Source organism: Triticum aestivum, chromosome 4D, assembly GCF_018294505.1.
Source record: "Triticum aestivum cultivar Chinese Spring chromosome 4D, IWGSC CS RefSeq v2.1, whole genome shotgun sequence".
Lineage (NCBI taxonomy): Eukaryota > Viridiplantae > Streptophyta > Magnoliopsida > Poales > Poaceae > Triticum > Triticum aestivum.
In genome coordinates this window covers 65,553,250-65,563,814 of record NC_057805.1, presented here as the reverse complement: position 1 = coordinate 65,563,814, position 10,565 = coordinate 65,553,250, and the positions used below count along the sequence as shown (strand labels likewise).

Below are 10,565 nucleotides of genomic sequence, written 5' to 3'. Positions count from 1 at the left end.
AATTGGTACTTTGCTTGGAAACCATGTTCTGCAAATCATGTCTTGCATTAATCCAATGAAATGAAATAAAACCTTGGTAAAATATCAACTAAATTAAAACTTTCCTTCTCTTCCCATACCCAAATCAAATCTTATCAAATCTCAACTAAATCAAAATATTCCTTGCCTTTCCTACCCATACTCAAATCAAATTAAATCTTACCAAAATCTAGAATATGGTAGGTGCAATGTATATGTCGGAAACCATTTTTGTACTAGAATATGTATGTCCCGTTGCAACACACGAACAATCTGACTAGTGCTGCTAACATATTGGATGTTATTATTCACCGTCCCATCTGTTTTGCTTGACCTGACCAGGGTAGTGACTAGGCTTAGATCTGCTCGTGATAAATTTATATGACTTCAAATGCATAGTTTGGTAATCTAAAATGTTTAATAGCCTAAGTCGTAATTTTCATTTCTCAATTTGTTTCACCGTTGACTTCGTATCGACGAGAGCTTTGAAACTAGATTCCACACTTACATGATTTGGCGAACGTTTTCAAAGAAGTTTAAAGCTTCAAATCGTTTTGAAAGCTTCAAATCGACAGAACAATGGGATGACTTCACCGTCTGCAGCCATCGTGCTGACATCCAAACGCGTGCACGTTCACGTTATATGTATACGTCCAAAAAAGTACATTGGATGATCAGTGATAAATACAAATTCAAATGATAAAATGGATACACATTTATGTTCTTTTTCCAAACGCATAAACAACCACTCATATATATGAAACATCGGCGGTGCACATGCCTCGACCCTTGGTTTGTCCTGAATAACATGTGTGACATTGTAACGTAAAGCACGTAGTTATTTATTTTGTACTACGATTTTAATTTTTTTTTTAAATGGAGATCTGCTGGGCCCAAATCGGCATACTGAAACCGTCCATGCAATATACTCCTATATATGCAAATCAAGTATATAAGGCTTTATCAGTTCAAACAAAAAAGGCTTAGCTAGCTTGGGTCGAGAAACCTTCTAGTTTTCAAGGGAAAAAAGGGAGGAGACTTGCCTGCTCCCCACGCGTGTGCCCATCCGTGCTCCCTCGTACGTGGCTTGATTTGATTGGAACAAAATAAGGCCCGACCCCACCCCCTTAAAATCAGGGGGGAGATGATTGGATTAGAAAGGAAAAAAAAGACAATCGTAGGATGAAGTGGGAGCACGGATGGGAGCATGGGAAGGGAGCAGGCAAGCCGGATCCGGGAAAAAGAGGATCGATCTTTGTTTTCTGCGGGGGCTGCGATGACGGGGGGATTCCAAGCCGGGTCGTCAAGCAAGAAGCCGCGGCCGCCCGGCTCCGGCCTGGCGGAACTTGCCGCGCGACTCACCAAGCGCCTCACCGGCGCGAGCCCGTGCATCAACCTGGTCTTCTCGCCCCTTTCCATCTATGCCGCGGTCGCGCTGCTGGCGCTGAGCGCCCGAGGGGAAACCCTAGATGAGATCCTCCGCCTCGTTGGCGCCCGTTCCCGCGACGAGCTCGAGGATCACATCTCACACGTGGCTGAGGACGCGCTAGAGGACCTGTCGGACTATGGCGGGCCGAGAGTGGCCTCCGCGTGCGGCGTGTGGAATGACATGGCGCGGCCGCTGAGGACGGCGTACCATGAGACCGTCGTCAGCAAGTACAAGGCGGAGTCACACGCCCTGGACTTCCGGGGAAACGCGGGGAAAGCAGCCAAGGAGATCAACGCCTGGGTCGCGCGGGTCACTAAGGGCGTGTTTGGTTGCCCGCATTAGGCCCAGCCTGACCCGGGCGGGAAGAATTTGGCCCGTTTGGTTTCCTGCATTCACTGTGCGGCCCGCATCGCACAAAACTTAAAGCACGTCCAGGCCAGGCCCAGGGGAAACGCACGAATCGGCAGTAGCTCGCGAGCCTGGCTCGGGAGAGGCAGGGGAGGGCGACGCGCTTCTCCCCTCGTGCGAGCAGGGGAGATGGCGCGAGCTCGCCCGCGTCGCCGAAAAATCGGCGGGAGGATTTCGGCTCACCTCCCGCCGCTCCACCCCTATTTAGCCCCTCCCTCACCGCCCCAACTCCCGCCACCATTCTTCCTCCGTTCGCGCTTTCCCGCCGACGCGCATCGGCACCGACAAGCAGGTAAGCGGCGCATCTTCATCGGCCGGCGGTCCACGGCGTCGGAGCTCCTTCACCGGCCGGCATTCATCTTCCACCACCGTCCCCCCTCGTCCTCAAGCTGCAGCCATGGCCTCTGTGAGTTCAACCCCCCTTTCTCTCTGTTCCTTCTAGCTAGATCTGAGCTGCAGCTAGGGTTTGATCTAGATGCATGGTTGATTAGTGGTCTGATCTGTGAGCTGATATGGTGGGTTGCTATGCTGTGGTTGCAATTTGTGGTAGGGGTAGATGTTCAAGCATGTGGTAGGCTAGATTAGTAGTAGAGTTTGAAGTTGAACCTTGTGCTTGTGTTGAATCATGCTTAGATCTATGATTTGTAGCTATTGGTGGTCCATTTGTAGCATGTTGTTTGTTGTAGATGTATGTTCCTGCTCATAGATTGTCTGATATGCTTAGTATGGTAGTGATGAAGCATGTGCTTGCTATGATAGTGATGAACTATGTACATGTATGCTCCTGCTTTCATGGATTGTCCGGTATGTTGTGTGCTATGCTCACTGTCAATGCGTGCTACGATTGTAGGACATGACCACGCAGACGCAAGATCTTAGTCAGGCCCTTGTCGTGTCCGACAGGCAGTTTGCTCCATCGTTTGTCGAGGACTCGCAGCCTATGGCCCAGATGGCACCTGATTCAGAGGTGTTCGAGTCCGATTCCCTCTATGTGCCAGTAGTGCTCGTTGAGCTAACTCCTGCTGCTGCCGCTGCAATCAAGCTAGCAGCAGCAAAGGCAAAGAATGATGGTAGGTCGAACAACATGAAGTGGCAGCCGTTCATGTCCACGTTCGTGCTGAACAAGATGTGTGAGCTCATCTCTAGTGGGGTTAGGACTGACAAGGGCTTCAAGGAGGTGCACTTGAACACCGTTGCGAAGCAGGTGTTCGAATTCTGTGGGCAAGAGGTGTCTGCCACCCAGGTGTACAACCACCTGAGGAAGTGGAGAAGTCGGTGGATCCAAGTGTCCAAGCTGAGAGACCTTAGCGGCGCCTCATGGGATGAGAACACTTGCTCCATAGTTCTGGAGGCAGAGCACTATGCCGCCATGTCGCGGTTAGCTCATAGCCCTCTTCCTTTTCATACTGTCCACCATTGCCTACTCCTAATTGCAACTAACAACACTTGTGTTTCATTCTTAGGACCACCCAAGGGACGCTGAGTTCCTCTACACACCCATCCAGAACTACAACCAGATGCAGCACATCTTCTCCTTCGGGCTGGCAACTGGGAAGCATGCCATGGGCTCGGGTGAGCCTCTTGGTTCTCCCATGCCAGACTTCCCTGGGACACCGGACGTCGAGGATATTGATGGCCCTGACAAGCCCGCTGCGAAGCCCTTCAACAAGCCATTTGACCCCGTCCATGATAGGAAGAGGAAGAAAGGAGGCTTGATGGAGGAGCAGATCAATGTCTTTTGCAGCATGACTGAGGCGGTGAAGGAGGTGGCAACAGCCATCAGGGAGTGCAAGCCCCTCGACGTCCACCCTGACCTGTATGGCGCTGTCATGACCCAGGGTGGATTCAGTGACGAGGCTCTCATGGCAGCTCTCAGCCACCTGCTTGACAACAAGGCCCAGGGTGTTGGGTTCGTTGCCATGGCCGACGCTCACAGGGTGCTGTGGCTCAGGAGCTGGCTGAGCAAGCACTACTACTAGAGTAGTGCTGCCTGTGAGCGTGCATGATCCCCGACAGCGGCGGTGGCGACGACGACGGCGATGACGATGACGACGTACATTTTGTGTAGCTAGGGCTCAAGAACTATTTGATGGTCTGTACATTTTGGTGAGGTGGTATATACTAACCCCTCACACTGATGGTGAACGTGCGGTGGTAGGACGACACCCTCTTTTGGATGTGGTGGTAGGTTAACACCAAGGTAGTGCTAGGTTGAACTTGCTATGCCGTATGATCATGCATGCTTTACTTCTCTTCTGCTCCATTGTTCGTTGTGTGCTACTTGTGCTCCATTGATTTGCTGCTTCAACTCTTGCTCTTGTGCATTGCTGGGGCAAGTGGTATGCCGTGTTCATCGGTGAGCTTCCAGGGGTTTATAGTTCATGGGAAGAAGCAAATGCACAAATGGCATCGTATAGCAACAGCAACTATAGAGGGTTCAAGACTAGGCAGACAGCAGAACAAGCTTACTCTGCCTGGGTGTGAAAGCACGGAGGCAGCAGTGTCGACAGTGCCAAGGTTGGAGCTGTCAAAGTGGAAGCTACTAAGGTGGATCGTCAGTTCAGCCTGAAGCTGAAGAACTTCATCATCTTCGCCCAGTTCATCACCATTGCTGTGTTGTGGCGTTGGTGTGCTAGGTGTGGGTAAGCTCACCAACAAGGGTACAAGGTAAGCACAACATGTACGCCGTATGCAACCAAACGCCGTGTTCATGTCCCGCTAGGGCCAATGCAGCCAACCAAACAAAGTACACTTACGTATTACCTAATGCAGGGACTAGGGATGCAGGCAACCAAACAAGTTGCATATGGCGTATTAGGGCCTGTTTTTCCTCAACCAGGCTAGGTTGAGAAGGGTATGCAATGCGACTACTGTTACAAACTGGAACCAAACACGTCCTAAAAACCGTATCAGGGACGTCGTTACGCCGGGATTCTTTGGCCCGGAGACATACGTCGTGCTCGCAAACGCCATATACTTCAAAGGCAAATGGGTGCACCCGTTCAACAAGAGGAAGACCATGAAAAGGCCGTTCCAAAGGCTCAATGAAACCACCGTCGATAAGCACTTCATGTGCAACTCCACCCGTCACTTCATCGGCGTGTACGACGGGTTCAAGGTCCTCAGGCTGCCGTACAAGATGCCACGATACCATGTGCCGGCCAACGCAGAAACACCCACGCCTCAGTGCTCGATGTGCATCTTCCTTCCGGATGCGTACGATGGCCTCCAAGGCCTCGTTGAGGAGATAACCTCCTGCCCGACCTTCCTGCACGAGCACTTGCCGACGAGACAGGTCAGGGTCGGCGAATTCGGGGTTCCCAAGTTCAAGCTTTCTTCCCAGATCGATGTCACCCAAACTCTCAAACACCTGGGGCTCCTGTTGCCATTCGACATGGGTGCTGACCTGTTGGACATGGTGGAAGACCACGGCTCCGGCTTGCCTCTGCTCGTGAATGACATTTTCCATAAGGCTACCATTGAGGTAAACGAGCAAGGGACCGAAGCTGCTGCTGCCACCAGGAACCGCGGGCTTCTTGGATGTCCGATGCTGCTGCCGAAGGTCGACTTCCTCGCCGACCATCCTTTCGCTTATTTCATAGTCGAAGAGGCTTCAGGTGCAATCATCTTCGCAGGGCATGTCGTGGACCCTAGCAGTGGCAGAGAAAGCCAGGTGCGGATTGGACAACCCTATAGGATGAAAATTAGTGAGCCGTGATTGCCTCATGTTGGTACCTCGGCTAGAGGAGACTAGTTGTCGGGAACCACTGTTGAACCAGCATCGACAACAGAGGAATAGGCTAACAGCATGATGACTGTTCTTCCAAAATACCGATTTATCTTCCACCCCGTCAACTAGCAGTTCCATGTTTTGAAGGCTTATGCATCTTTAATTTCTATATATAAATAGCTATAACTCATTATCTATTTTTACTAGACATGCAACCATGCCACATAAACAAGGCGTGCATGCAAGTCATAAATTACACAGTTTTTGCATTTCTGTGCATGCAGTGCGCCACATCATTAATTCATGCATGTTAGTCATAAGTTATTCTTTGCATTATATTTTTGTATTATTAGTATAAGTGGTGGGCGATTGCAACATACATATGTAGTACACCCTTTATATTTTTATTATAAATGACATTCATTTAAATGCAAATTTTTTTCTCTTTTATGTCCTTGGTATTTTTTATTCTTTTTAAGCTTACATTTTCTACCCATTAGTTTTAGATGTTTTTTGGTAACTTTTATTCATATCTTTTAGCAAAGATTCGGCAGCAACGCGTGGGGCATTATCTGTTTTTAGCTCAGGATGAGAACTTACTTGTATCATGAATAATTCGTAATATCTTATACATTTTTTTACTTGTGGATCTACTATCGTAATGTTGAACAAGTATATAATTTCTCGGGAATTTTGCACAATCTTGGTATTTGCCATGATCTATTTCAAAAGTATAGGGAAATTTTGTAAAATATGGTTCAAGTTTGCCTATCAAATGTAATCCCGGTCCCAAGCTGGTCACCTTAAGGGGGTGGCTAACCAGCTGGTTCCGGGAGGGGTTTCCCACCTACAGTATGCAGACGATACGCTGCTACAGCTCGAGCCTGACAGACATAGCATCGGTACGGTCAAGGCTATCCTGCTGAGCTTCGAACTCATGTCCGGCCTAAAAATCAACTTCCACAAATGTGAAGTGGTTTCCATGGGGATGGGGCCAGACGAGAGTCAAGACGTGGCAGAGTTGCTCAACTGCAAATTGGGCAGTCTTCCATTTCTGTACCTGGGGCTTCCGATTGGGGATCGGGCTCCCACCATCCTGGACTGGGCCCCCCTCTGCAACACGGTGGCCGGACGGGTGGGGCCGTGGAGAGGGAGATTTATGTCGCAAGGCTTATTCTCACAAACTCTAGTCTCTCCTCGCTCCCCATGTTTTCCATGGGTTTGTTTCTGCTTGCAGAAGGAGTGCATTCCAAGTTAGACACTCCGTGGTCTCGCTTCTTCTGGGAAGGAGCTAGCCCCAAATGGAAGTACCACCTAGTCAAGTGGACGGCCGTGTGCCGTCCCAAGTCCCAGGGGGGCTGGCAGTGATGAATTCCAGGCTGATGAACGTTGCATTAATGTGCAAATGGATTTGGAAGCTGTCCCAGGGAGAAACTGGGCTTTGGGTGGACCTTCTCAAAGCCAAATACTTCCCGTCCGGCAACTTCTTTGCAGCTTCTGGTCGGGGATCTCCATTTTGGAACTCCATCCAAGAGCTTAAACCAATCTTCGCCATGGGGGCTAAGTTTCAGGTTATGGATGGATGCTCAACGCGATTCTGGACAGACATATGGATTGGCGACCAACCTCTCTGGTCCAGATTTAGGCAGTTGTTTAGTATTGCGCTTGATCCCCGCATCTTCATGGCTCAAGTTTTGGCCGAGTCCCCGCCAGTGCTTCGGTTTCGTCGGGAACTCACTGGCCCGGAGACGGCAAGTTTGGGAAACTTGTTGTCTATCCTTGAGGGCGTCGTGCTAACCCAGGGCCCGGACGTGGTGTCGTGGCGCCTCAACGCCTCTGGCAAGTTCTCTGTAAACTCCCTTTACCGAGCCCTAGCTAGGGGCACTCACCAGCAAGTTGCGTCTGGGCTTTGGAAGGCAAGGCTTCCCCTCAAAATCAAGGTCTTCTTCTGGCAACTGTGTTGTGACAAGCTGCCCACTTCGGTGAACATCGCCAAACGCAACGGGCCGTCCAACGGGTCGTGCGCGGTGTGCGGGGCGCCCGAAACCGCTAACCACGTGTTCTTCCAATGTCACTTGGCCCGATTTGCGTGGAGTGCTGTTCGTGAGGTCGCTGACCGGGATTGGGATCCTAGGACATGTGCTGAGCTGTGCACTATCCTGTCGTCGGTCTCGGGTACCGCTAGACGTGTCCTGTGGTGCTGTGTGGGGGCATTACTTTGGGCACTTTGGCGCATTAGGAACAAACTTACCATAGAGGGCGTTTTCCCCTCCCATCCCGCTGATGTTATATACAAATGTGTTATCTTTTTGCTGCAGTGGGCGCCGCAGGGAAGGCGCCAAGACGCTGATCCTCTGCAGCTCGCTCTGGCCCGTCTACGTCAAGTCTACACTTTGGCAAGAGCTCCTACGCCGCAACCGTAGGTTATGGTGGCACCTTTTGGAACCGTTACTGCGAGCCTGCGTGCTCTGGTTTAGCCGTTAGCGGCGTGTAATCCTAAACCTACTGCCCTTGCCCCGCTTGTCCTTTTGAGGGTCCTGGACGTGCTGTAAGACTTTATTCGTGTGTACTCTGCCTGTTGTGGGCTTTATTAAGTTAAAGCCGGACGCGTCGAGCTTCTTCGTTCTAAAACCCCACCACCACACACACAGGTACCACAAAAAAACATTAATCCTATGTGTTGCCGAGACTTGGACAACAATTAATTCAAATACATTAGTTGGTATAAGATCACAATAACAAGTGCTTCGAATGTGAAGCAAAACGTGTGTCTTATATGCCGCTCCTCGCGGCGGCCCTGGAGCTTAATCTAGCCATTGCCAACTACCTTCTTCAATCCCCTCTCTTCCCTCGAAGGGTATTGTCGGGGATAACCAATGCAGCGTCGGCGATGGCAGGGCCATTCAACTTCCTAATGCTCCTCATGAGCGGGCGGCTCGGCTTCGCAAAGGAATGGTACTCCCGGCACAACGGTGCTGGGCTGCGAGGTGGCTGGCGGCAGAGGTGGAGGTGGAACCTTAATCTAATGATAATTCATGTGGTGTAACTTGAAACACCTCCTCCACATGATAATTCATGTGGAGCCGCAATCGCTTTTGGGCGTTATCGGCGGCGGAATCTGAAGATGAAGAAGATGGGGAAGATCTCGTGGTGCAGATGCATGTGGTGCCGGCGGGTCCGTCGATCGGCGACTTTGTGGCCTTCGCGGCGGACGCGCGTGGCCTGGGCACGGATCGAGGGCGGCGCTTTGCGCCGGGAGGGCGCGGCTCCAGGGCCACGGCTCTGCGCATTTGGCAACCTTCGACGGTGCGGTGCGCGGCCGCAAGCGAGGTGGAAGCGTCAGCCGCGGCTCGGCACAACAGATCCATGGCGGCGGCGAGCCTGGTGGTGGACAGGGCAGTGCCGTCCAGGGAGGACTGGCCGTGCCTGCCGGCCCCTTCGTCCCCCGCGCCGGCGGCGGCGGCGGGTGGTCGGACAAGACCGCGGTCCCCACTGGTGCCTAGGGCTGGTTCGGTCGGGCCGTGTTCTATTGGGCCTGGGCCGGTTGGCTCCTCTGGGCTTGGGTCGGGCGTGTCTGTCGGGACGGGGCCGAGGTTGGACCTGGTTGCGTTACCTCATGGGCCCCCAAGGCCCAGGACGCCACGACCTGCCTCGTGCCCGGTCTCTGGCTATATATGGTTGAGACGCGGCTGTCTGGACCCTAGTTTAGGGTTTCCAGCCACTGCAAGTGAGGTGCGGCACCTCGCTCACTCCGCCCGCACCCTCCAGATCTCACTCCCTCCTCCCCCTCTCCACAAATCCTTCGCGACGGTGGTGATGGGAGATCGGTGCGCGGACAAGCGCCCCATGGAGGTCTCAGATCCGGAGGCGGAGCGGCGCAGAGAGCGCGAGCTGCGCGACAAGGCAAAGCGTGCGATGCGGGAGCGTGCGGATGGTCGGGAGGTCAGGGACGAGTGCGGCGGATCCCGTGACCAGGGCGGGCGCGAGGGGGATTGGGGTCCTCCTCCCCCGTGGTGGAATCAGCAGCAGGAAAGAAAGAAAGAAGAAGAAGGTCAACTAGCGACGGCGTGAGCTCGAGAGGAAGCCGGAGGCGCATCCATACTGTGGTGGGGGCCATGGTGACCCGATGGCCAAGAAGCCGCGGGCGGATGCAGATCCATTAGCGGTAGCTTTTCCCTCCTCCTCCAAGGGCACGGCGGAGGAACCCATTCCGGTGGAAGAGGTGCCCGACGTGGAGTGCTTCAATTGCGGACGCCTCGGGCACTACCAGTCCAAGTGCAAGTTCCCACCCCTTTGTGTGCTGTGTAAGGAGGAGGGCCATGCGTCTGCGCACTGCCCGACGAGGGGTCGACAGCTGCAATTACAGATCATGGGGAGCGCCATCTCCGGCGAGGGTTTCTTCTGCTTGGAGTTTGACGAGGAGGCCGAGGGCGAGCTGCCAGTGGACGCTCGGATTGAGAATGCGGCCATCCTATCTGCTGAGCCAGGGAGGCTCAATCTCCGCATCCTCAAGCAGGAGCTGCAACACATGGTGACCGGATCTTGGGATTGTCAAGTGACTCAGGTGGGCGACAATGATTTCTTGGTGGTCTTTCCTTCAACAGATCTTCTTCACATGGCAAAAACTAGTGGCAAACTTTTTCTGTCGATCAACGACATCACGGCCTCGGTCCGGGATATGCTACACGAGGAGGTGCAGCCGATGGTCATGCCAGAGTCTTGGGTTCGGTTGCACGGCATTCCAAAGAAACACAGGCGTGAGGACCGCATCAAGGAAGGGTTCCGGATGCTAGGTCGCCTGATTGTGGTGGATGAAATGTCCCTCATCAGGTTGGGGCCTGTGAGGATGAAGTTAGCTTGCAAGGCTCCGGAGAAACTGAATGGATTTGTGGAAGTGTGGTTCAATCATGAAGGTTACTAGATCAAGGTGGAGCGTGAGGTTCTGCCCAAGCGTGGGGGAGACCGTGCGATGAACGTCTC

General features: G+C 52.6%; 1 protein-coding gene across 1 annotated transcript in view; it reads left to right on the top strand.

Moving 5' to 3' along the window:
• The window catches only part of LOC123096682 (uncharacterized), an 8,528-nt gene extending 2,955 nt beyond the window's left edge, over positions 1–5,573 (top strand). The window contains exons 3-5 of the mRNA XM_044518434.1: positions 1,234–1,775; positions 3,455–3,621; positions 4,695–5,573. Of these exons, the coding sequence (XP_044374369.1) occupies positions 1,234–1,775; positions 3,455–3,621; positions 4,695–5,573 (1,588 nt within the window). The remainder of the gene's footprint in view (positions 1–1,233; positions 1,776–3,454; positions 3,622–4,694) is intronic.
• Positions 5,574–10,565: the final 4,992 nt, after the last annotated feature.